Source organism: Rhinoderma darwinii, chromosome 5, assembly GCF_050947455.1.
Source record: "Rhinoderma darwinii isolate aRhiDar2 chromosome 5, aRhiDar2.hap1, whole genome shotgun sequence".
Classification (NCBI taxonomy): Eukaryota; Metazoa; Chordata; class Amphibia; order Anura; family Rhinodermatidae; genus Rhinoderma; species Rhinoderma darwinii.
The window spans coordinates 143,167,816-143,194,670 of NC_134691.1; the positions used below are offsets into that span (position 1 = coordinate 143,167,816).

The 26,855-nt window shown below is 43.0% G+C and overlaps 1 protein-coding gene across 3 annotated transcripts in view; it reads right to left on the minus strand.

Moving 5' to 3' along the window:
* Window positions 1–14,173: 14,173 nt before the first annotated feature.
* Window positions 14,174–26,855, minus strand: part of KDM1B (lysine demethylase 1B) — an 80,286-nt gene continuing 67,604 nt past the window's right edge. For all 3 annotated transcript variants that reach the window (XM_075826591.1, XM_075826590.1, XM_075826588.1), the window contains exon 21: window positions 14,174–15,509. In XM_075826591.1, the coding sequence (XP_075682706.1) occupies window positions 15,426–15,509 (84 nt within the window). In that variant the 3' untranslated portion in view covers window positions 14,174–15,425. The remainder of the gene's footprint in view (window positions 15,510–26,855) is intronic.

The following is a 26,855-nucleotide window of genomic DNA, read 5'->3' on the forward strand; positions in this document are numbered from 1 at the left end:
TGTTCCATGTAAAAGCCCCTCAAAAAACAAGGGGGCACTCCCTCCGTCTGGAGAAAAAAAGGTTCAACCTGCAGAGGCGACAAGGCTTCTTTACTGTGAGAACTGTGAATCTATGGAATAGCCTATCGCAGGAGCTGGTCGCAGCAGGGACAGTAGATGGCTTTAAAAAGGCTTAGATAATTTCCTAGAACAAAAAAATATTAACTGCTATGTGTAGAAATTTTTTACTTCCCCTTTCCCATCCCTTGGTTGAACTTGATGGACATGTGTCTTTTTTCAACCGTACAAACTATGTAACATGGGGCTTCAGAAAAAGCCGTCCATTAGGACCTACTGGAGCACGGACATCTTATACCACACCCAGATGTACCGTATGGCCATGTCCAGGATGCGTTATGAGGCAATACTTCGCTTCTTACAACATACAGATAATGAGCAGTGCCCACCCCGAGATGACCCCAGTTTTGACCATTTGTACAAACTGAGACCCTTATTAGACCATTTCAGTGCCCAGTTTGCCCAAGCATACACCCCCGAGAAGTGTATTTCTATTGATGAGTCCCTGGTACATTTTAAAGGGAGGCTTCAATTCCTCCAGTACCTGCCGAGTAAGAAGGCAAGGTATGGCGTGAAGATGTATAAGCTGTGCGAGTTTGCATCAGGGAATACGTACAAATTTAGAATATATGAGGAGAAGGACACCAGTATTCTTCCCCCAGAATGCCCCACCTTACTGGGAGTTAATGCAAAAATTGTGTGGGATTTGGTGCACCCACTGCTGGATCAGGGTTACCACCTCTACCTGGATAATTTTTATACCAGCGTCCCACTCTTCAAGTGCCTCGCTTCCAGAAGTACTGTGGCACGCGGCACTGCTAGAAAAAAATATGAGAGGCCTCCCTAAAACACTGCTTGGGCAAACACTCAGAAGGGGTGAGAGCAGGGCACATTATAGCACCAACATATTGTGTGTCAAGTACAAGAGCGATGTCCTTGTATTGACAATACATGGCCACACCAGTACCCACGTACCTGTACGAGGTACCAGTACAGAGACCCCCAAACCAGACTGCATCCTGGACTACAATAGGTACATGAGAGGGGTGGACTTGTCAGATCAAGTCCTGAAGCCCTACAATGCCATGCGGAAATCGAGGGTGTGGTATAAGAAGCTGGCCGTGCACATCATACAGATGGCATTGTACAATGCGTACGTGCTACGTCGATGTGCAGGCCAGAGGGGAACTTTCCTGGAATTTCAAGGAGGTGGTTATCAAGAACCTAATCTTTAGGGACCAAGAAGAGGGAGCACCCAGTACTTCTGGAAGAGAGGCCACACAGATCGTACCAGGGCAACACTTTCCAGGAGAAGTTCCCCAAACTGGCAAGAAGGGAAATAGTCAAGAGGTGCAAAGTCTGCTATAAGAGGGGGATAAGGAAGGACACAATATACCAATGTGACACGTGTCCCGAAAAACCAGGGCTCTGTATGAAAGATTGTTTTAGAATTTATCACACATCCCTGGATTTTTAATTTACCCTGATGCACTCCGCACAGATTATCCCCCTCATCTTTCCCTTCTGGGCCCTGCCATGTGCCAAGGCAGCAGATAACAGCCACATGTAGGGTATTGCCGTGCCCGAGAGAACCCACATTACAGATTATGGCGTGTATATCTCCGGTGGCACATGCTGGGCACAATATATTGGACACTGACATGGCATATATATATATATATATATATAGAAAATTGCAAATCTCACTCTGCACCATCCGCTGCGCATTATCTTTTATACAGTACCTGTGGGGTCAAAATGCTCACTACACCTCTAGATGAATGTCTTAAGGGGTGTAGTTTTTAAAATGTGGTCACTTCTGGTGGGTTTCCATTGCTTTGATACCTCTGGGGCTCTGCAAATGCGACATGGCACCCGAAAACCAATCCAACTAAATCTGGACTCCAACAAACACATAGGGCTCCTTTCCTTCTGAGCCCTCCCATGGGCCCAAATGGCAGTTTATCACCACAAATCCCCGGGATATTGCCTCACTCAGGACAAATTGGGCAAAATGGGGTATTTTATTCCTTCTAAAAATAATAAATTTTAAGTCAAAACTACATCTTATTGGAAAGAATTTAAAAAAAATTAATTCACAGCCCAATTCAAATAAATTCTGTTAAACTGTGGGGTCTAAATGGTCACAACACCCATAAATGAATTGCTTGAGGGGTGTTTCCAAAATGGGGTCACAATTGGTGGGATTCTATTGCTTTGATACCTCTGGGGCACTGCAAATGCGACATGGCAACCGAAAACCAATCCAGCAAAATCTGGACTCCAACAAACACATAGCGCTCCTTTCCTTCTGAGCGCTCCCATGGACCCAAACGGCAGTTTATCACCACAAATGGGATATTACCCCACTCAGGACAAATTGGGCAACAAAATGTGGTATTTTGTTCCCTGTGAAAATAAGAAATTTTGATCAAAAATGACATTTTATTGGAAAAAATTAAATTTTTTCAATTTCACAGCCCAATTGAAATACATGCTGTGAAAAAAGTGTGCGGTCAAAATGGTAACAAAAACCATAAATTAATTCCTTTAGGGGTGCAGTTTCCAAAATGGTGTCACTTTTGGGGGAATCCTACTTTTTTGGCACCTCAACACCTCTTCAAACCTGGCATGCTGCCTAAAATATATTCTAATAAAAAAGAGGCCCCAAAATGCACTAGGTGCTTCTTTGCTTCTGGGGATTGTGTTTTAGACCACGAGCGCACTAGAGCCACGTGTGGAACATTTCTAAAAACTGCAGAATCTGGACAATACATATTTAGTATTGTTTCTCTGGTAAAACCTTCTGTGTTACAGAAAAAATATTGAATAAAATTGAAATTCAGCAAGAAAAATTAAATTTGCAAATTTCTCCTCCATATTGCTTTAATTCCTGTGATATGCCTAAAGGGTTAAAAAAAACTTTCTAAATGCTGTTTTGAATACTTTGAGGGGTCTAGTTTTTAAAATGGTGTTTTATTGGGGTTTCTAATACATAGGCCCCTCAAAGCCACTTCAGAACTGAACAGGTACCTTAAAAAAAAGGCTTTTGAAATTTTCTTAAAAATATGAGAAATTGCTATTTATGTTCTAAGCCTCGTAACGTCCAAGAAAAATAAAAGAATGTTCAAAAAGACGATGCCAATCTAAAGTAAACTTATGGGAAATGTGAACTAGTAACTATTTTGGGATGCATTAAAATTCATAAAAATGCTATTTTTTCTAAATTTTCTCTAAATTTGGCAATTTTTCCACAAATAAACACTGAATATATTGACCAAATTTTACCACTATCATTAAGCCCAATGTCTCACGAGAAAACAATCTCAGAATCGCTTGGATAGGTTTAAGCATTCCGACATTATTACCACATAAAGTAAAATATGTCAGATTTGAAAAATGGGCTCTGAGCCTTAAAGGGAATGTGTTGTTAGCAAAAAATGTATTTTTTTCTTTAGTTAAACAATTAGTGTGTGGGTGATTAAACATTGTTCTAATGTTTTTTATTTTTTTCACGAGTCAGGAAATATTATAAATTGGATTCAATTTATAATATTTCCCATTGCTGGTCACTAGATGGAGCAATTCCCAAAATTGCAGCATTGCATGTGGTAAAGCAACCACATTGCTTTATGCTGCAAAATTGGGAAAAAATCCCTCGCTCTAGTGAGCTCTCAGAATCCCCCCCTCCTTTATCCTGGCTAGTGCCGGGAGAAACGAGGGGATTGAACGGTCTAACCTCCTACACTGTGTGTCGCCATTTTTTGAGCTAACACACAGTGTAGTAGGTTAACATACACTAGTAAACACACAGTAAAACACGAACATACATAGAAATCACTTACCTGCTCCAGTCGCCGCCGCTCCCTCCGGACCGTCCGCTCCGTCTGCTGCCGCTGCTCCATGTGCACAAGTCCGGAAGCCGCGACCGGAAGTAGTAATCTTACTGTCCGGCCGCGACTTCCGGTCCACAGGAAAATGGCGACGGATGGCGCGCATTTCAAATTGGACTGTGTGGGAGCGGCGCATGCGCCGTTCCCACACAGACGGCGTACACCATAGTGGATGGAACGGCCCCCGTTCGCAGTCCCTATGGGACTGGAGCTGCCGTATTCCATGTCTGTATGTGTCGTTAATCGACACATACAGAAATGGAAAAAAAAATGGCAGCCCCCATAGGGAAGAAAAAGTGTAAAAATAAAAAAAAGTAACACACAAATAAATACAAACGTTTTTAATAAAACACTAACATCAAACTGATATAAAAAAAAAATTTGTGGCGACACTGTTCCTTTAAGGCCCAAACTAGGCTGCGTCCTTAAGGGGTTAAAAATGCCTTCGAGAGGAATTTAACATTAACTCAAGAATCCTGCCTCCGGCAAAAAAGGAGAGAATAATTACATGAAAAACAACTTTACTAGCAATTTCATTACCACGTTCAACGCTGGGAATGCATTCATAAGGAACGTACTCAATATACATTGGTTTTTTTAGGGATCAGATTTTTTAAAATGGTATCATTTCTTTTTTTTTTTTTTAATCAGTTCAATTTTATTCAACAAACTTCACATTGTTACAGGTCATTGTACTTTCTCATACAGTGTATAAGCAAATTTCCACAGACCCAATTATTTATTTCCAACCAAACATTCCCTTCCCCCCAACTCCCCCTTGTATCCCCCCCAGCCGGTCTTCTCGATACCACTTTTTCAATCCTATCTCCTTCTCTTCCCCTTTTCCATTCCCCATCCTTCGCCTGCTCTCCGTATGTACCCCACCGTCAGTAGCCCTATACCTGAACGTGTGACCGTAGTGTCATTAGCTCCGCAGAAGCATACCCAGATTGATCAATCCACCTAGCCCATTGTTTTTCAAACTTGACCTTGGACCCCCTCTTGGAGTATATCCTATATTCCATCAGAACCTGTGAGTTAAGTGCCCCTATGATTTCTTGTTTTGAGGGTGGCTCCGCATCCAGCCAGTGCTTTGCTATTCCTTTCCTAACTTGGTATAGTATTTTAGCGATTGCCAAACCTGACATCCTATCCCCCTCCAAATCCCCAACATACCCTAGCAGCATTACCACAGGATCCCATGGAATCTGTACCTCAAACACTCTCCCCACTAGCTCCGATATTTCCGTCCACAGAATCCCCAACCTCCCGCATGTCCAGAACATATGGAGGATGTCTGCTTTTTCCTCCGGGCACCTAGGGCACTTGGCATCTGCTCTTAATCCCATTTGTTTCAGCACCCACGGGGTCCTATACACCCTATGTATCAGAAACAACTGCGATCTTCGTTGTGCTACATTAATGGACAAAGTACATGTTGCTGCCAATACCGCCTCCCAGTGGTCTGTCGGAATAGGACCCACATCCCTCTCCCATATAGCTTTCACTGGTGCCATAGGATCCCCCAGATGTTCCACCAATAACCTGCGATAAACCAATGAAATTAATCCTTTTGACGTTACTGCTTTTGCAATATGTTCCAACACTCCCGCGGCATGTATTGTCATGTCTACACTGGCCGCTTGTGTCTGCACAGCGTGCCGAATCTGCAGGTACTGATAGAATATGCGGGAGTCCAGCTGAAACCCCTCCCTTATTTGCTGAAAGGATTTGAGTATGCCTCCCTCGTACAACTGACTCAATCGTATTATGCCTTGCAGCTCCCACCCCTGCATTCCTTCCAATTTACCCAATTCCCCCAGATAGGCATTCCTCCAGAGTGGTGTATATTTAGTGCACTCTCCTATCCCCAGTAATTGCTTGCACTGCCACCACACCTTGTGTATGAGAAGCAGAGTGGGTCTGGTACTCGCCATCCGTTTATAGCTGTGCGCTTCCAGTCCTGCCAACGGGTTCTCCCCCCCCCCCCAGATATGATAGGATGCGCGCACTGGACCCCCATGTCTCTTCCTGCTCCCACCCCCAGAAATGCTGACATTGGGCAGCTAAATAATACACCCAAGCATTGGGCACAGCCAGGCCTCCCTCCTCTTTAGGCAATTGTAGTTTCTCCAGTTTAATCCTGGGTACCCCCTTCTTCCATACTAGGTCCCTAAAAAGGTTGTGCAACCTCCTAAACCAATATTTGGGGATCCATACCGGGGAGTTATGTAGGACATACAGCACCTGGGGCATAAGGATCATTTTAATCAGATTCGTCCTACCCAGAGCCGATAGCGGTAACTTATTACACGCCTCTACTTTGGCTTTTATCGTTGTTAACAGTGGCATTACATTAAGGGACATATAATCCTGTGCTTTCGCCGTCACCCTAACTCCCAAATACTTAAACTCCGTGACCACCGGTATCTCCACCTCCTCCTCCCCAGTCTGGATAACCCCCGGGTCCATGAGCATTAGAGCCGATTTTGACCAATTAATGAGCAATCCCGAATATTTCCCAAACCGCTTAATTAGTGCCATCACTAACGGTAGCGTGCGCTCCCAGTGGTCTGGTATCCGCCATGAATAGCAGCATATCATCTGCGTATAATGCAATTCGTTCCTCCACCCCCCCATATCTCAACCCCTGAATATGTTCATGTTGTCTCACTGCGCACGCCAATGGTTCCACCTCCAACAACAACGGAGATAATGGACATCCCTGACGCGTTCCCCGCTCCAGCGCAAACCGATCCGATAGCACCCCATTCACCCTTATCTTTGCAGTCGGGGCTACGTATAACAACTTTACCCATTTTATGAAATTAGGGCCAAATCCCATTTTCTCCAGAACTGACCACAAATATTTCCATTCCACGCAATCGAATGCTTTAGCCGCGTCTAAGGACAGAATGGCTCTCCCCCCATGATTATCCGGAAGAACTTGTAAATTCAAGAACAGCCGTCTCAGATTCACCGCCGTCGATTTGGATGGCATAAAGCCGGCCTGATCTCCATGTACCACCCCAGCCACTACCTTAGCTAGTCGGAACGCCAATACTTTTGCTATGATTTTAATATCCGCCGTCAATAGAGAAACTGGTCTATAGGAGCCCGGGAGCTGGGGATCTTTCCCCTCTTTAGGCAGAACTACTATAGTTGCTTCGTACATTGTTTCCGGGAGCCGCCCCCTATCAAAACTATCCAAAAGAGTGGCCAGTAACTGCGGCGTGAGTTCCTCCCCATATTCCTTAAAAACTTCCACCGGAAGACCATCCGGCCCCGGCGCCTTTTCACTGGCTAGTATCCCTATGGCTGCCTGGAGCTCCTCCAGAGATATGGGCTCCTCCAATGTCCCTCTCTCCTCCCCTCCCAGCCTGGGAAGGTCAATCTCCCCTATATACTCTTCCAGCTGTTGGGGTGTGTGCTCTGCTCTAGAGGCATACAAATCTGAGTAAAACTGCTGAAAAACTTTCAAAATCTGTCCTGTATCCGTCTCCGACTTCCCCCCCTCCCCCCTAATAGTGTGTATGTAATTATTCTCCCTCTAAGCCTGCGCCATCCTTGCCAGTAACCGTCCAGTGGTTTCCCCCTCCTCATAATATTGGCGTTTTAAAAACATCCTTTTGTTATCTGCCCTCTCCAACTGATGCTGTTTTAACAACCGCTGCGCCTCCACCCAATGCTTCAGTGTGTCTGGTGTGTTATCTGCTATATGTAGCCTTTCTGTCTCCGTTACCCTTTCCAACAGCGCTTCCCCTAATTGTCTAGACCGTGTTTTTACTGCCGAAATGTGCTGGATGAACACCCCTCTCAGCCATGCCTTCATCGCATCCCACAGTATCTCTTGCGGTACCGTTCCCGAGTTGAATTGAAAATATTCCTTTATGAGGTCTAAAATTTGTTTGTGATCTATCAACTTCAGCCAAAAGGCATTGAGTTTCCAGCACCCTTGCCCCCGCCCTGTCTTCCCCTCCGTCTCTACCTTCATTAACAAAGGAGAATGTTCCGATAAAGCTCTTTGTAAGTATTCTATCCAGGCTACAAAGGGTGGTATCATTTCTAAATATGTCCCAAACATCTCATTCAGACGGGGGAAAACAAAGAACATTAATGCATCTAGCAGACTAAAAAATAAAGAACCATGCAAAATATTAAGCCTATTTTCAAAAATCGTAGGGCTATTTAAAAGTGGAAGAAAGAACTGCTTAGGGTATGTGCACACGCTAATTATGTTTTTGCCCCGAATTACGTCCGAAAATAGCGCCTCAATAGCGTTGACAAACATCTGCCCATTGAAAGCAATGGGCAGACGTTTGTCTGTTCACACGAGGCGTATATTTACGCGCCGCTGTCAAATGATGGCGCGTAAATAGACGCCCGCGTCAAAGAAGTGACCTGTCACTTCTTTGGCCGTAATTGGAGCCGTTATTCATTGACTCCAATGAATAGCAGCGCCAATTACGTCCGTAAGGGACGCGGCGTTCAAGTGCCTGCACATGCCGTTACGGCTGAAATTACGGGGATGTTTTCAGGCGGAAACATCCCCGTAATTTCAGCCGTTACGGACGCTGTCGTGTGAACATACCCTTATGCTGCACAAGCATAAATTCAGGTACAAAATCAGTTAAATCCAACATTATAAAGGAGGAGTTTGCTATCAAGTCCTTTTTAAATTGCAGCTCTGACTTTGTGATATATTTAAATCTAATGTAAATGCGGCATCCAGTATATTCAGTCTAAACAGCCACAGATTCAATACCAAAACTGGATATCTAAAACAGTCTATCAAGACACTTATTACAGTACCATAATTCATCATTTACAAAAATTAAAATATCCCCTATAGAACAAATCCCAATCTATACAAACAACCGGACCACTATCAAATGTAAATCATACTGGATTTTTAAGTTTCAAAGTTTAATTCCAGATAAACTGAATGAAACTATAGAGACCATCTGACATATAAACACAAAAAATACATCTCTTCAGCCAGGTTAACACCAAAAATAACTAGCAAAACAAACCCCAGTATATAAGGCAAACCCGTAAAAATTGACAAATAAGAAAAAGACTGCAAAACATTAGAAGAACCCTATACTAAAAACAGTTTTCTGTCACATTACCAATGCTTTTAAGATAAAATCGCCTTACCCATAACAATCTTCGCAACGCGAAGAAACCAGCTGCAAAACGATAAAAGGGGGAAGAAGCGAAACACCTGATCACTTGACCCTTCTCGGCCTTCGTAGAAAAACAAGCCTAGCAACAAATGACACTTCGAAGGCATCATAGGAAAATAAAGATTGAATAGATCTGATACTCTTCGGCTTCCATAGGAAAATTAACATACATGTTCTCTAGTGACAAAGAACACCTTAGAGAGACAAGCCAATCAGATCTCAACACTACGCAAATATCCACTAGCAACAGGGACGCTACACAGGGTCACACGACCTAGATAACTGAACGTAATCAGATATGCTACGATCATCATAAAAGGGGATAAAAGTTTTTCTAACGGAATGGTCACCACGTTATACAAGAACACAAAAGCCAAGTGAATTGCACATAGCTGATCCGTCGCGATCACTAGTAGTAGCAATATTTCATTTTATTTATGTCTTCTTTTGACCAATCTAACCTGTAGCTGTATAAATAGTTATCTAAAAAAAGTTTCTAGAAATGCTTCAATTTGTTATGTTTTAAATGATGGCTTTAAGAAAAATAGCAAATTCACACATATGAAACTTTCTGGTAACGCCCCTATTTGAACTTATACCCTTCTCAAATGATCAGGGCATACTTTTACTATTCGGTATATAAGTATACTCTCTGTGACATTTTATACTGCCTCATGAAGACCTTGGTGCAGGGTCGAAACTCTTTGCATTTGAAAATAAAAATATACTTTCTAAGTAGAATTCCGCTGCGTATTTTTCTGACTGAAAACCATCGATACAGGAGCGCCTACATACGAGAAACTTTTTTTTGTTTATTCTATAGCCTAATCCTTGGCAGGTGCCATTGTAATGGAATAATTGATGTAATTCACTACACCGGTCAGTGGTTTTAATGTTATGGCTGATAAATGTATAGTATTAGCAAATATCAAAATGTTCTTTTTGCCATTCGAGACTCCGTAAGGGACCTGCAGATATAAGAACGTCCACAAGTTTTTCATACTACGCAATCGATAGTGCCTTGCGATACACCAAACTGTACTATATAAGTTAGTGGTTAAATAAAAGTTCAAAAATAATTTTTCAGCCAATATAAATCTTCAGCCTCTTATCGCTTAAATAGCAATTCCGGTGGTGTTGCTTAAACACCAATTATGACTATGTTGCAACTATCCTACGAAGGATTCACTGAAGAAAGTTGTTGCAATAGTGCAGACAAACACTATGATCGCCACCTCGCCCAGTTGAGATATTCTCTAGAATACCTGCAGACTGTGTCTATAGACAGTGTGACTGCAGCCTAAAACAGATCCTTCCAATAGTATAATACTGTTAAAGGGTAACTAAACATTAAAAAAATTTCATAGTGACCGGTCAGAAGGTTTGATCAGTGGGTAGTCCGAACACGGAGACCCCCACCAATCGCTAAAACGAGACGGCAGAAGCACTGGGGAGAGTGTTACGCCGCTTAGTTTCTGATTGGCTTTTTTCAGCCCATAGACTTTCTATAGAGTCCGTACACCATTACATCAGCATTCCGAGAAAAACTATCAGAAACTAAGTGGCTCAGCGCTCACCCCAGCACTTCATTTTAGTGATGTTGGGGATCTCAGTGCTCGGACCCCCACCGATCAAAACTTCTGACGTGTCACTAAGACAGGTCAAATGTTTTCTGAAAGTTTAGTTACCCTTTACACCACACTCAAGGACTAAGATCAAACTCAAAATTTATTGATAAAAATGCCCATATCGCATATTAAACTGTATCCGATCTTGCTTTATCTGTATAAGGGTATCACAGACATAGCGAAATCTGCATATGTTATGTGCGAAATTTGGTGCAGATTTTGCTGCAAATTCATAGCGAATTTCACCCCTTTCACACTAAAAAGGGTGAAAACTACTGAACATCCGGTACAGAATGCGCATGCTGCGGATTTGTAAATTAGCATCAGTCTCTTATTTCCGTGCAGGAAATGTTCTGCAGCATATGGATGAGATTTGTTCAAATCTTTTCCACATAGCTGGTAGTGTAAATCGCTGCAGAAAGCTTTTTCCTATTTCTTACTGGTATCTAGGCTAAAAGACTAAAGCACCATCTCCTGTTGCCTATGAAATGACTTCTGGCAGAAACAAGGGCAGAGGATTAATAATGAGCCTATCATTTGGTATTAAAGTGTAGAGGCTATAGGCTGAAAAATCCTGCAATTCTTTGACCCTTCTAGAAGTGGTGACTGCTATTGGCACATTAGTTTCAAGGGAGCATCTTGATGGAAGCAGCAACGTGAGAGGCTTAAATGGGCAGTTGAAACGGGATCTTGTAAATGGATGGAGTCTAAGGCACTTTCATAGCAGTATTTTTAAGCCCAAACCAGGAGTGAAACCTACAGAGATAAAAAGTATAATGGAAAGACTTGTAACCTCTTATGTATTGGACCCACTCCTGGTTTTTGCTTACAAATACTGATATGTGAAAATACAGCTTGCAGAAATAAACTTTCTTATCCATGGATGTTCAGCAGGCTTGCCATCAAAGAAAACACTAAGGGGTGAATTAACAGCTTTATGTGACTTTCCGGGTATAAAAAAAAAAAGTCACAAATTTTGATGCATGCCGAATTTTCTCACCACTTTTGATTTATTATGACCCTGAAAGATCCATTTAGGTTCTTGAAAATAAATAGGTAGGAGTAAAACTCCCTGCCCCATTCCTTCTCAGACCAGCACTGGAACATCCTCTGAGCAGTAAGGCCGGAATTCCCTGTTCAGTTTGACTACGGTCTTATGAAAAAACATCTAGATGGAGGAGGGGAGCTAAATTCCAGCCGTTAAACATTCCTTATTATTCCCAGAATTTGTTGGAAGAGATTTTCTCCTAAGCCAGAGAAAAAAAAATGTCAGACGACTAACCACACCTCAGCCAACATTGCTGGACCTCTTTATTTCTGAGAAACTTGGTGGGTTTTTTTTCTGCCCCTCTAGACTTGTTCACCGGTAATTTTTGGCTCCGAAAGAATACGCCAGGTCTAGAAATTACAGGAAATACCTTCTTTTTATTTGAGGATTTGTCTAATATAGGGCCAAACAGGTAATTCCCTTTATTTTAAAAACCACTGTGAAAGACTCCCAGGAATTCTCTAAACAGAGATCTGCTCTTTTGTCCATAGGATCGTAAAAGGCCTTCCATGTCCTCAAACGGAAGAGAGGATCTTTTAGTATTGTTATGGACTTAAAAACCCTAGGGTCATCATCCTCAAATATCTGGTCCTGGATGGTTCTAAGCTCCTTAACCCCTTAAAGACCAGGCCAATTAGAGTTTTTTTCCTCCCTGCCTTCCAAAAGCCATAACTTTTCTATTTCTTCGTCGACATACGAGGGCTTGTTTTTCGCGGGACAAGTGGTAGTTTTTCATGGCACCATTTATTGTACTGCATAATGTACTGGGAATTTAAAAAAAATTATTTGTGGGGTGAAATTGGCAAAAAAAAAAGTGATGACACCATTTTTGGGGGGTTTTGTTTTTACGGCATTCATCAGGCGGTAACAACTACACATTCACCTTATTCTACAGGTTGATACGATTACGGCGATACCAAATTTATATGTTTTATTTTATGTTTTACCACTTTAAAAAAAATAAAACTATTTGCTAAAAAAAAATAAAAAATGTTTAGTGTCGCCATATTATGAGAGCCATAACGATTTTTATTTTTCCATCAATTTAGAGGTGTGAGGGCTTACATTTTGTGGGGCAAGCTGTAGTTTTCACCAATAACATTTTTGGGTACATGCGACTTTTTGATCACTTTTTATTCCTTTTTATGGAGAGCTAAGATGACCAAAAAACAGCAATTTGCATGTTTTGTATATATATTTTTTTTACGTCGTTCACCGAGCTAGTTAACGCTATATTGTGGACTTTTACGGACTCGGCGATACCAGTTGTTAACTTTTTTTTTTTTTTTACATTGCTTTAGGGAAAAAAATTAATAAATGGGAAAAGGTTTATATTTTGAACTTTTAATATTTTTTATTTTTTGGAACAATATAAAAATCTTTAACAGTTTTTTACTTTTTTTTATTAGTCCCACTAGGGGACTTGAAGCAGCGATCGCTGGCATGATATAATGCAATACTAATATATTGCAGTATATCGTGATTCCTTTGAAGCCTTGCCAGAAGGGCCTTCATTAGGCCTACCAAAACAACCGTCACCTGGCCGATTCCGTCGCGTTGGGGCGCGTTGCCGTGTTTGAGGGGACGCCCAAGGCTCTAACAATTTAAATGCCGCGGTCGCGATTGACAGCGGAATTGAAGGTGTTTAACGGGCGGAATCAAAGTGATCTTTGATTCCGTCCGTTGCTGTGGGGTGTCGGCTGTATAACACAGCCGTCACCCGCTGAGCATGGTGCGAGCGCAGCCCGTGAGCCTGCTTCATACTTCCCCTTAACGGCTACCGCGTACTAGTACGTGGTATGTCGTTAAGGGGTTAAAGGGGTTTTCCGAGTGGATTAAAAGATACAGAAAAGTACATATACTAGTCCTTCTCAATGAATTACAATATCATCAAAAAGTTAATTTATTTCAGTAATTCAATTCAAAAAGTGACCCATATTATATAGATTCATTACTAGTGTCTCAGAAAATTAGATTATTATATAACCCAAATTCAAAAATGATTTATAATACCAAAATGTTGGCCTACTGAAAAGTATGTACAGTATACGCACTCAATACTTGGTCGGGGCTCCTTTTGCATGAATTACTGCATCAATTACAGTCCCCTGCTCTACCATTGGATTATATTGTATCTGCGTCCTCAAGATGCAGATACAGCTTAAACCGGGAGAAAATAATTGATAAAACCGAAATTCGCAAGATGACATAGATTAATTGCCCAGCCCTAGGCCTAAGGGAGTTCTACTATAAATGAACGAACGAACGAACGAACGAACGAACGAACGAACGAGATAAATAATGAATGATTGTTATCAAATTAATCATTTTGACTTATAATAGACTCAACTCTTTACATGGTAACAAATTATTGCTTTTATTTTGCAATATGTCCAACTTAGCATAATATTTCTCATGCTTGACCTTCAGTGGTCTAAATTATGATTTACAAAGTGAAGCAAAGGGTCCACAAACTGCTTTTCCTCACATCAAAAATATATAAAACTCAAAAAGGATGAAACTGGTATACAAAAAATTGTATTTACAAAAATATACACTTCCATTAACTGAAATTTTAAGCTACACTTAGGTTGGCTCACGAAAAACATTTATCACCTATCCACAGATCGGTGTATGTCTATGGGGCTGGGGGAAACAGCTGAGCATTGTACTCAGCAATTTCTGTCAGTCCTAAAGACATTGAATGGTAGTGTGCATGTGTGACCGCTGCTCCCATTCAAAAGGGGGTCACGGGACACTCGTTCTTGTGATCAGTGGTGTCCTGTGGATAGGTTATGCATGTTTTTCGTAGGTCAAACTCTTTAAGAGATCAGTCAACTTAAATTATACAGATACTTCAAAAATAAATTACAAGACATTAAACGGTATGCTAAATCTGGCCACGTGCACCCATATGGGTCAAAGTTAAATAATTTTGTCTTCATATGACATGTTCATACTGGCATAAGCAAGTATAATGATAGAGATATATTTTACTATTTATTAATATTACCTTATGTAGGGTACACCTATTTCGAACTTGTCCTAGAAAGGCCAGTTACAATCTTTAGCTGAATGGGTACAGCAGAAGGTCTGATACCTCTTTAATTAAAAAAAATAATAATTCAAAATATAAGCTTCTCCAAGTTTAGGTGTGCCATTAACAGAAGCCCTGGCAGTTCTGCCATCTATTTTACATGAACACATGCCTTTTTTTTTTTTTTTAGATCAATATTAGTACCTACCTTCCAACCTTCCAAAATGGCCAACACAGAGCCTTGATATGAACTAGTCTCTGTTCACATCACGTTTAAGCTTTTTGGAAGTGTTCCCCAAGTATTTGTCGAACGTGCCCATGGACTTGTACTGGCCAGAAATATGCCAAAAGCGTCCTTTTATCATTCGGTTGGCCAGTATATGACGGTATACCTTTCAACTACTGAAAGCCATGCGGCAGTGGAAGTCAATGGCAGACATGCAAATGTAAAGGCATACAGTTGAATACGTCTGGCGCATACGTTAAAAGAGCCTTACAACCAAACATAAAAAAACAAACAAAAAATGTTTCCACAATTCCTCTGATAAACAACTGGATGAGAAAAAACTTGATTTAAAAGGCTGTAATTTTGCTTGCTTCTCGCACTCCACTTAAATAGGCTCCAGTAACGGTCTGTGGAAAATGTCGATTTGTGGCCTGAAAAATAACAAACACAATGTAAATTATTTATAATTAAGGATATGGGTACAACAAATATGTATATTTTTTCAACTTTCATGACTAAAATAATTATTGTGTTTATTCTTTTTACTTAACCCCTTCCCTCAAATGGGCGTTACTGTACGTCCTTTTTAGCAGTGCGTTCCTGCAAATGGGCGTACAGTAACACCCTGAGGATGAAGCCTGTACAGGAGCTGTGCGCGTTTCATCTTCAGCGGGTGCCGGCTGTAATATACGGCTGACATCCTGCTGCAACAGCGGCAATCACAGTTCTCTCCGATCGCCGCCGTTTAACCCCTTAAATGCCCCTGTCAATAGCGACAGCGGCATTTAAGTGATTGACACAGAGGGAAGGGGCTCCTTCTGTATCACGTTAACCCCCCCGTGAAAAATAGCAGGGTGCTGATGGTTGCTACGGCAACCAGGAAGCCTAGTAAAGGCTTCCTGGTTGCCAGGTACAGGAGCCTATTAGGTCCTGCCCAAGGCAGGACGTAATAGGCTTAAAGAGGCTCTGTCACCACATTATAAGTGGCCTATCTTGTACATGATGTGATCGGCGCCGTAATGTAGATTACAGCAGTGTTTTTTTATTTAGAAAGTTCTGCCCTATATGAGCTTTATGCTTATGAGTTTCTCAATGGACAACAGGGCGTTTCACTATATGACCAAGTGGGCGTTGTACAGAGGAGCGTATGATGCTGACCCATCAGCATCATACACTTCTCTCCATTCATTTACTCTGCAGATAGTATTCTTACTAATGTGCAGTCACATACTCACACACTAAAGTTACTGAAGAGTCTTGAGAGTTAATAGACATCAATATGTCTCCACAAACTGGAGACAAGGAATAAAATACCCCATTTTGTTGCCCAATTTGTCCTGAGTTCGGCAATACCCCATTTGTGGCGATAAACTGCCGTTTGGGCCCATGGGAGGGCTCAGAAGGAAAGGACCACCATTTGGTCTACTGGAGCTTTTCTCGTGCTAAGTCATGTATGCAGAAGCCCCTGAGGTACCAGTACAGTTGAAACCCCCGAGAAGTGACCCCATTTTAAAAACGACAGCCCTTAAGACATTCATCCAGAGGTGTAGTGAGCATTTTGACCCCACAGGTACTGTGTAAAAGATAATGCGCAGCAGATGGTGCAGAGTGAGATTTGCAATTTTCCCTCTCTATCTATCTATCTATATATATATATATATATATATATATGCGCATGCCATGTCAGTGTCCGATATATTGTGCCCAGCTTGTGCCACCGGAGATATACACCCCATTAACTGTAATGTGGGTTCTCCCGGGTTACGGCAATACCCTACATGTGGCTGAAATTAGCTGCCTGGGCACACGGCAGGGCTCAGAAGGAAAGGACCACCATTTGGCCTACTGGAGCTTTTCTGGTGCCAAGTCATGTATACAGAAGCCCCTGAGGTACCAGTACAGTTGAAACCCCCAAGAAGTGACCCCATTTTGACCCCACAGGTACTGGGTAAAAGATAATGTGCAGCAGATGGTGAGATTTGCAATTTTATATATATATATATATATATATATATATATATATATATATATGCCATGTCAGTGTCCGATATAATGTGCCCAGCATGCGCCACCGGAGATATACACCACATAAACTGTAATGTGGGTTCTCCCGGGTACGGAAATACCCTACATGTGGCTGTTATCTGCTGCCTGGGCACACGGCAGGGCTCAGAAGGGAAAGATGAGGGGGATAAGCTGTGCGGAGTGCATCAGGGTAAATTAAAAATCAAGGGATGTGTGATAAATTCTAAAACAATCTTTCATACAGAGCCCTGGTTTTTCGGGACACGTGTCGCATTTTCGGGACACGTGCCTCCCCTTCCTGGTCCCTAAAGATTAGATTTTTGATAACCACCTCTTGAAATTCCAGGAAAGTTCCCCTCTGGCCTGCACATCGACGTAGTACGTACGTATTGTACAATGCCATCTGTATGATGTGCACGGCCAGCTTCTTATATCACACCCTCGTTTTCCGCATGGCGCTGTAGGATTTCAGGACTTGATCTGACAAGTCCACCCCTCCCATGTACCTATTATAGTCCAGAATGCAATCTGGTTTGGGGACCTCTGTACTGGTACTGGTGTGGCCATGTATTTTTGTCAATACAAGGACATCTCTCTTGTCCTTGACACACAATATATTGCTGCTAGTTTGTGCCCTGCTCTCACCCCTTCTGAGTGTTTGCCCAAGCAGACTCTTAGGGAGGCCTCTCAGGTTTTTTCTAGCAGTGCCACATGCTACAGTACTTCTGGAAGCGAGGCACTAGAAGAGTGGGACACTGGCATAAAAATTATCCAGGTAGAGGTGATAACCCTGGTCCAGCAGTGGGTGTACCAAATCCCACACAATTTTTGCGTTAATTACCAGTAAGGGGGGGCATTCTGGAGGCCGAATACTGCTGTCCTTCCCTTCATATATTCTAAATTTGTAGGTATACCCTGTTTCACTCTCGCACAGCTTATACACTTTCATGCCATACCTTGCCCTCTTACTCGGCAGATACTGGCGGAATTGAAGCCTTCCTTTAAAATGTACCAAGGACTCATCAATAGAAATACACTTCTCGGGGGTGTATGCTTGGGCAAACCGGGCACTGAAATGGTCTAATAGGGGTCTCAGTTTATACAAACGGTCAAAACTGGGGTCATCTCAGGGTGGGCACTGCTCATTATCAGCATAATGTAAGAAGCAAAGTATTGCCTCATAACGCATCCTGGACATGGCCATGCGGTACATCGGGGTGTGGTATAACAGGTCTGTACTCCAGTAGGTCCTAATGGACGGCTTTTTCAGAAGCCCCATGTTCAAGTGAAGTCCCCAGAACTTGCCCAACTCTGCTGTGTCTACAGGGGTCCACCTGTGGGATTGGGCATAAAATGACGTGGGGTTCTTAGTAATATACTGTTGGGCATATAAATTTGTCTGGGACAACATAAGCTCTTTAAATTCATCCGTGAAAAAGAACTTGAAAAAGTCCATCTCACTGAGCCCTGCCGTGTTAAATTTTATCCCTGGTCTGCCTGTGTACTCAGGGATTTGGGGCTCATAATTGTCTGGTGTGGTGGTCCAAATGGGGTCACTTCACACGGAGGTTTCAACTGTTCCGGGGTCACTTCTCCCAGGGGTTTCAACTGGTGGAGGTCCTGGGGCGTCTCCTAGGGGGTCCCTCCTCTTCATCACTGGATGAGGAGGTTGATAAATAAAAGAGTCTCGCCATCTGACAAGTCCGTGTCAGAGGCAAGAAACGCATAGGCCTCTTCCAGAGAAAATTACCTTTGGGACATATTTTATTATTTGTGTGTCACACTTGTAAATTGTGTGCTTAGACACGTGTATTATGTATACAGCAAAATTTATTCTTTTGTACAGTACTTTTATTAGTACCAGTAGAAGCAATAGACTGCTACCTAAAACTCTTTTTTTTTGTTTTTATGGAATGATTCCCTGAAACCCCAATACCAGCTGAGATGCTGCAGATAACTAAATATCTAAACTTATATATATATTTTAATTTTTTTATAGAACGAGTGGACTTCCCTGACACTAAACCTAACTAGGGCAAGGGTTCCTAACACTAAACCTAACTAGATTTTATGTGAACTTCCCTGACACTAAACCTATCTACGGCGACGATTCCCTGACACTAAACATAAACTAGATTATTCTTTATAGCTTTCCTGACGCTAAACCTAACTACGGTGACGGGTGCCTGACACTAAACCTATCTAGATTATTCCGAGCTTTCCTGGCGCTAAACCTAACTACGGTGACGGGTGCCTGACACTAAACCTATCTAGATTATTCCGAGCTTTCCTGGCGCTAAACCTAACTACGGTGATGGGTGCCTGACACTAAACCTATCTAGATTATTCCGAGCTTTCCTGGCGCTAACAACTGATTTTAAACCTAACTAGTGTGATGGATCCCTAACGCTAACCTGACTACGGCGACACTAAACCTCACTACACTTTTTGACGATTCCCTGACACTAACTAACCCGAATACTAAACTAGCTAGATGATAACTTTCTAAAAACTCACTTTTTTTTAATTTTAATAAATTTTTATATATTTTATTTTTTTTTGTATTTTATAAAGAAAAAAAAAAAAGAAAAAGAGAAAAAAAAATAATCCACAGGGACCAAGAAAATGTGGCTTGAAACTAAGAAGTGGTCAGTGATAGATCACTGACCAAAAACGGGGGTGACAAGAGGAACACTGGAGGAGGACAGGTGTGGGAAGTGGATGGAGCAAGAGGGAAGTACAAAAAGTAATTTTTTTTTACGTTTTCCGCACACAATTCTCTGACACAACCGCTCTGAACAACTCTCCAACGCCAACAGAGAAGTTCAGAGCGGGTGCGGCAGGATGTGACGTCTGGGGCAGGAAATTAAATATGCGATCGCTGTTATTGGTTAGTAGTCACTGACTAACCAATAGCAGTGATCGCCGGGGCGGGACCACTGCAATTGGTCCCGGAGTATTGAGCTGTGATAGCCTGCTGTCGGAAACAGCAGGTATCACAGCTCGATGAAGTGCCGGGGGAAAATGGCGATGCATTTTCCCCTGGATGTACTATTCCGTCGCTGAGCGCGAACGATGCACTTAGCGCAACGGAATAGTACGTCGCTGAGCGCGAAGGGGTTAAAAGCACTGAAGACCCCCCCCCCTCGACATGTTTCGCTAAACACGTAGCGTCCTCAGGGGTACTATGGGGCTAATTGGTCAGAGAGATAGGAAGAAAACCAAGAGAGCCGGGTCTTTAAGGTCAATAGAGTGGAGCATGTTAAGTAGGAATTTGTGGTCTACAGTGTCAAAGGCTGCAGAGAGATCCAGAAGAATCAGTAGAGAGTATTTGCTGTTAGGTTTAGCCACCAAGAGATCGTTTGAGACTTTAGCGAGGGCTGTTTCTGTGGAGTGTAGAAACTACATTATAATGGGTCAAGAATTTAGTTAGCAGCGAGGAAGTAGATAAGGCGAGAGTAGACCAAGCATTCCAGGAGTTTGGAGATGAAGGGGAGATTAGAGACAGGTCGGTAGTTAGCAGCGCTGGATGGGTCTAGAGTTATTTTTTCCAGTAATGGGTTTATAATGGCATGTTTAAAAGAGAAAGGAAAGATTCCAGAAGAAAGGGAGAGATTAAAAATTTTAGTCAGGTGACTAGTGAGAGCCGGGGAGAGGGACTGGACGAGGTGTGAGGGGATAGGGTTACTGGGGCAGGTTGTAGGACAAGAAGAAGAAAGGAGCCTAGAGACGACTTCTTGTGTTATTGGGTCAAATGCTGAAAGTAAAGAAGAGGTCTGGGAGATAATATCATGCCGGATGTTGTCAATTTTAAACTTAAAATATGTCGCCAGGACTGAGATCTGTGATTGGGGTCTGCACTTTAGGACTAAGGAGGGAATGAAAGCCATCAACGAGGTATTTTGGATTATTAGATAGTGTGAAGATGAGAGAGGTGAAATGGACTTGTTTGGCTTTGTGATCGGCAGAGTTGTAAGTTTTGAGCATAAATTTGTAATGGAGGAAATCTGCTGACAGGTGCGATTTTCTCCACAGACGTTTGGCACATCTCGAGCACCGCTGAAGAAAGCGGAATTGGGGTGTGTGCCAGGGTTGTGGACATCTTTGCCGGGTAGTTCGGAGTGTAGGGGGTGTTGCTTCATCATAAGAATTTTTGAGAGTGTTATTGTAATGTTTGGCGGCCAGATTGGGACATGAGAGGGAACAGATAGGGGACAATGTGGACTGTAGACTGCCTGAGTTACTGAGTGTTGATGGCATATACATTTCTGTATGTAGGATAGGTAGGCATGTCCTGTGTAGGCAGAGAATTTTTGATAGTAAAAGGAGAGAAAGTTGTGATGATAGAGAAGGAGAGGAGAATTATTAAAGTCAGAAACTGTGCAGAGACGGAAGACCACCAGGTCAAGTGAATGACCGTCTTCATGTGTAAGAGAGTTAGTAAGTTGTGGCAGACCTAGGGAGGAGGTTAAAGACAGAAACTGGGAGGCAGATGAGGAGATTGGGTTATCAATGGGGATGTTAAAAGTCACCCATGATGAGAGTTGGTGTTTCAGATGATAGGAATTGTGGAAGCCAGGCAGCAAAATGATCCAGGAATTGATGCGGTGAGCCCAGGGGGCGGTAGACAACTGCCACTCGGAGGGAGAATGGGCGAAAGAGCTTGAGGGTGTGGACTTCAAAAAAGGGAAATGTGAGTGAGGGGAAAGGGGGAATGACCTGGAAAGTTACTGTTCCATCAATGATGGCAAGCCGTCCTGGCCCAGATGCAGCAAAACAGGCCCAACCATGATACTACCACCACCGGGTTTCCCAGATGGTATGAGGTATTTATGCTGGAATGCAATGTTTTCCTTTCTCCAAACAGAAAGCTTCTCATTTAAACAAAAGAAATGTTTTTTTCGCCTAATCCGTCCACATTGTTCCAATAGCCTTCTGGTTTGTTCAGGCGAGTTCTAGCAAACTGCAGACAGGCAGCAATGTTCTTTTTGGAGAGCTGCGGCTATCGCCTTCCAATCCTGCCATGCACACCATTGTTGTTCAGTGTCCTCCTGGTGGTAGACTCACGAACTTGAGAGAGGAATTTAGTTGCTTAGAGGTTACCTTGTGTTTCTTTGTGACCTTGAGGAATATTATACGCCTGGTGTGATCTTTGTTGGTTGACCACCACTAGGAAGGGGAATAATAGTATTGAATTTACTCCATTTGTACACAATCTCTCTGACTGTGTATTGGTGGAGTCCAAACTCTTTTGAAATGATTTTGTAATCTTTTCCAGTCTGATGAGCATCAACAACTCTTCTTCTGAGGTTCCCAGAAATCTCCTTTGTTCGTGCCATGATACACTTCCACAAACATGTGTTGTGAAGATCCGACTTTGATAGATCCCTGTTCTTTAAATAGAACAGGTCGCTCACTCACACCGGATTGTCATCCCATTGATTGAAAACATCTGCCTAATTTCACCTACAAGTTATCTGCCAATCCTAATGGTTCACATACTTTTGCCACTCAGAGATATATGATAATGAATGATTTTCATAAAGAAATAACCAATAAAATCCAATAGAAATGTTGTGAAAAGAGCTGAAGTGAGCAGTTCATGGAAGCAAAGCCACCAACATAAAGTTGAACCTGTTTTGTAAGGAGGAATGGGCTAGAATTCCTCCAAGCCGATGTGCAGGACAAAATCAACAATTACCGGAAACATTTCGATGCAGTTATTGCTGCACGAGGGGGTCACACCAAATACTGAAAGCAAGGATTTACATACTATTGCCATTTACAGATATGTGATATTGGATCATTTTCCTCAATAAATAAATGACCAAGTCTAATATTTTTTACTTTGTTTCATTTGTTTCTCTTTATCTACTTTTAGGACTTGTGTAAAAAGCTGATGTAGTTTTAGGTCAAATTTATAGAAATAAAGACAATTCTGAAGTACTCTCAAACTTTCAAGCACGACTGTATTTTTAATTATTTTCTACAACTTTTGCACAATAAAACCACTTTTTTGTATAAATAATATTTCTTTTTGTCACCATATTCTAAGAGTCATAACTTTTTTTTTTTACACACCACCGATAGAGCTGTATGAGGGTTTATTTTTGGTGGGATGAGTTATAGTTTTCATTGGTACCATTTTTGGGTACATACACTTGTTATAGATTTTCTAGAAGAGTAGAGATGTCCAAAAAAACAGTAATTGTTTTATAGTTTGTCTGTATTTTTACTGCATTTACGGTGTGAGATAAAAAAAGATATTTGTACTCGCCATAAAATCTATTTCTCAATTAATCCATTGGGGGACAGAGCACCATTGGTATATGCTTCTGCCACTAGGAGGCTATACTAGGTTGGAAGAGAGATTTGACTCTGCCCAGGCAGGCGGTGCCTTTCCCACAGACACTGGCTAATTCAGTTTGCAGAAAAGCAGTAGGAAAGAATACAAACATATTCACAGTCCCGGAAGAAAACCAAACAGAGCTACAGGTCCCAGGCCTAAAATAGACAACAAAAAAATAAGAGGGCGGGATCTATCTCCCAAATGGATTTAAACCAGAAATAGATTTTATGGTGGGTACAAAAATCTAGTTTTCTCGTTAATCATTGGAGGATACAGCACCATGTGACGTCCTAAAGCAGTCCCAGAGGGTGGAGAAAAAAACTAATCATAAAAGGTAGCAGACCTGAACAAATGAAGCTTGATGCCTGACCACCCATAAGGCACCAACAACCTTGTAGAATGGCCAGTAACCCGAAGGAGAGGAACTTTACCCTTCGACTGATGGGTTGCCAAATTCACAGACTGGATTCAACATACAATAGAGGAATTGGATGCTGCTAAATCCTTGCGTGGCCCTTTAGGTAGAAAAAAACCAAAACAAAAAAAAGAAGAATTGGAGTGACAAAACGAACCTGTCACAGCCAGAAAGATTCCTACTGATCTGCTTTTGCCAGATCAAGGTAATGTAGTTTGTTCCCTTGGCTGAGATGGGGCAAATAGAAGGAAGAACAAGGTCTTCATTAATAAGGAAGGTAGAGACTACCCTCGATAGAAAAGGCAGATTAGGTTGGAACACACCACCTTTTCCTTATGGATGTGCGAAAAAGGTCACTTGCAGGACAAGACAGCAATTTCCGAAACCAGCGTGATGTAGGTGATAACCACCAGAAAAGCTACCCTCCAGGAAAGGGGACGCAGCAAAAGGTCTCTGAAAGGTTCGAAAAGAGTTACCTGAAGAGCTCGAAGAACGAAATTAAGATCCCAAAGCTCAATAGAATATCTGAAAGTAGGTACTTTGAGACACCCCCTGCAAAAAAAAGTCTTCCCATGAGAAGGAATACCAAAAGTTCTCTGAAAAAAATGGACAGAGCAGAAACGTGATTGCTCAGGGAAGATGAGGCAAATTGATGTGCCCTCAGAACCTCTGCTTCAACAGCCTTGCAGTAAAATGTATCGGAAGATAAGTGGGGTGGAATAGCAAACCTTGTGAAAAAGTATAGCGCATCTGCAAAAAGGTAAATTAGATCTGTGAAGCCACCATAATTGCAGTAACGCAATTGCAGCACTCTTGAGCACTCTGGGCAAGAGTGGAAGTGGAGTGAAGAGATACCACTCTCCATGGAGTGTCAACTGTGATGGCCTTGGGATTGTAGCCACATAGTTCAGAACCTTGGGGTTAAGACGGGAAATCTGGTAGCTATACCTCTGGCACAGTTGATGAAATACCCTTGGGTGAAGAGACCACTCTCTTGGATCTAGTCTCTCAGCAGAGAAAATCTGCAGTCTTATTGTCTACTTGTTAGGGATCTGCCAGGTACTTCATCTAGGTATACTCCTGGGATTAATCAATCCACACCTGAGGCCAGACCTGTTCGACTGACACCATCTCCCACCAACCAGGGTGGCAGGCTCAGGAGTGGGAGAGCCTATCGCGGCCTGGTCTGTCGGAGTTAGCTCCGCCCCCTGTCCTTTATTACCTGCCCTGTTCTCTCCCTCAGTGCTTGTAATTCTTTTGGATTCCTGGCCCCACTGCTGCTTGCTCCAGCCTGCTTCTGCCTTGCTGCAGTTCTGCTTGACCTGCTTTGCTTTGCCCCTGGCTTGCTTCTGTCTCCTTGCCCGCTTGGGTGTACTCACTTCGTCCTGGTCCTGACTGTCCGTTCGCCGCTCCGTTTCCTCGTGGCGTTCCGTGGCTACTGCCCCTTCCCTTGCATGTTCCCTGTTTGTTTTCCTGTGCACTTGGACAGCGTAGGGACCGCCGCCCAGTTGTACCTCGTCGCCTAGGGCGAGTCGTTGCAAGTAGGCAGGGACAGGGCGGTGGGTAGATTAGGGCTCACTTTCCCTTCACCTCCTTCCGGCCATTACACAATTACAAGCCCTTACCTAGTCTACCATTTCTCCTACGCTGACGCTATCATGGACCCCCTTGAGACCCTGGCCAAGCAGATGCAGGGCCTCTCCCTACAGGTCCAGGCCCTGGCCCAAAGGGTCAATCAGGGTGACGCTGCTTTAGTAGTACCCCTCACCTCACCTCTAGAACCCGACCTCAAGTTACCTGACCGGTTCTCAGGGGACCGTAAGACGTTTCTCTCCTTCCGGGAGAGTTGCAGACTGTATTTCCGCCTAAAGCCCCACTCCTCAGGTTCCGAGAACCAGCGGGTGGGTATCATCATATCCCGACTCCAGGAAGGGCCCCAAGAGTGGGCCTTCTCCTTGGCTCCTGACGCCCCTGAACTTTCCTCTGTTGATCGTTTTTTCTCTGCCCTCGGACTCATTTACGACGAGACTGACAGGACTGCCTTAGCCGAGAGTCAGCTGGTGACCTTACGTCAGGGTAGGAGACCGGTTGAGGAATACTGTTCTGATTTTAGGAAGTGGTGCGTAGCTTCTCAGTGGAACGATCCGGCCCTAAGGTGCCAGTTTAGGTTAGGATTATCTGACGCCCTGAAGGATCTGCTGGTTAGCTACCCCTCGTCTGACTCCCTTGACCAGGTTATGGCCCTAGCAGTACGACTTGACCGACGTCTCAGGGAACGTCAGCTAGAACGCTTCAGTGTGCTCCCCTCTGACTTTTCTGCGATCCCCCCCGAGGTCCCGTCTCCTCGCCCCTCCACGGAGGACTCGGAGGTACCTATGCAACTCGGGGCCTCCATGTCCCCTCGACAACGTAGGGAGTTTCGCAGAATGAATGGTCTCTGCTTCTACTGTGGGGACGACAAGCATCTACTGAACACCTGTCCCAGGCGCAAGAATAAGAAGCCGGAAAACTTCCGCGCCTAAGTGATCATCGGGGAGGTCACTTGGGCGCACAGGTATTTCCCGTTAATGTGAAACGCAATAAAATTTTGCTTCCCTTTCAGGTCTCGTTTGCTGGCCGGGCTGCCACGGGCAGTGCTTTCGTGGATTCAGGGTCATCTGCTAATATCATGTCTGCGGAATTTGCTATGTCTCTAAAGATGCCTTGTATTGATTTACCTTATCCTATCCCTGTAGTAGGAATCGACTCAACTCCCCTTGCTAATGGTTATTTTACTCAGCATACTCCTGTTTTTGAACTCCTTGTTGGCTCCATGCATTTGGAGCAGTGCTCTGTACTGGTGATGCAGGGATTATCGTCTGATCTGGTTTTAGGCCTTCCCTGGTTGCAGTTGCATAATCCCACGTTTGATTGGAATACTGGGGATCTCACCAAATGGGGTAATGAATGTCTTATGTCATGTCTTTCTGTTAACTCTATTTCTCCCCG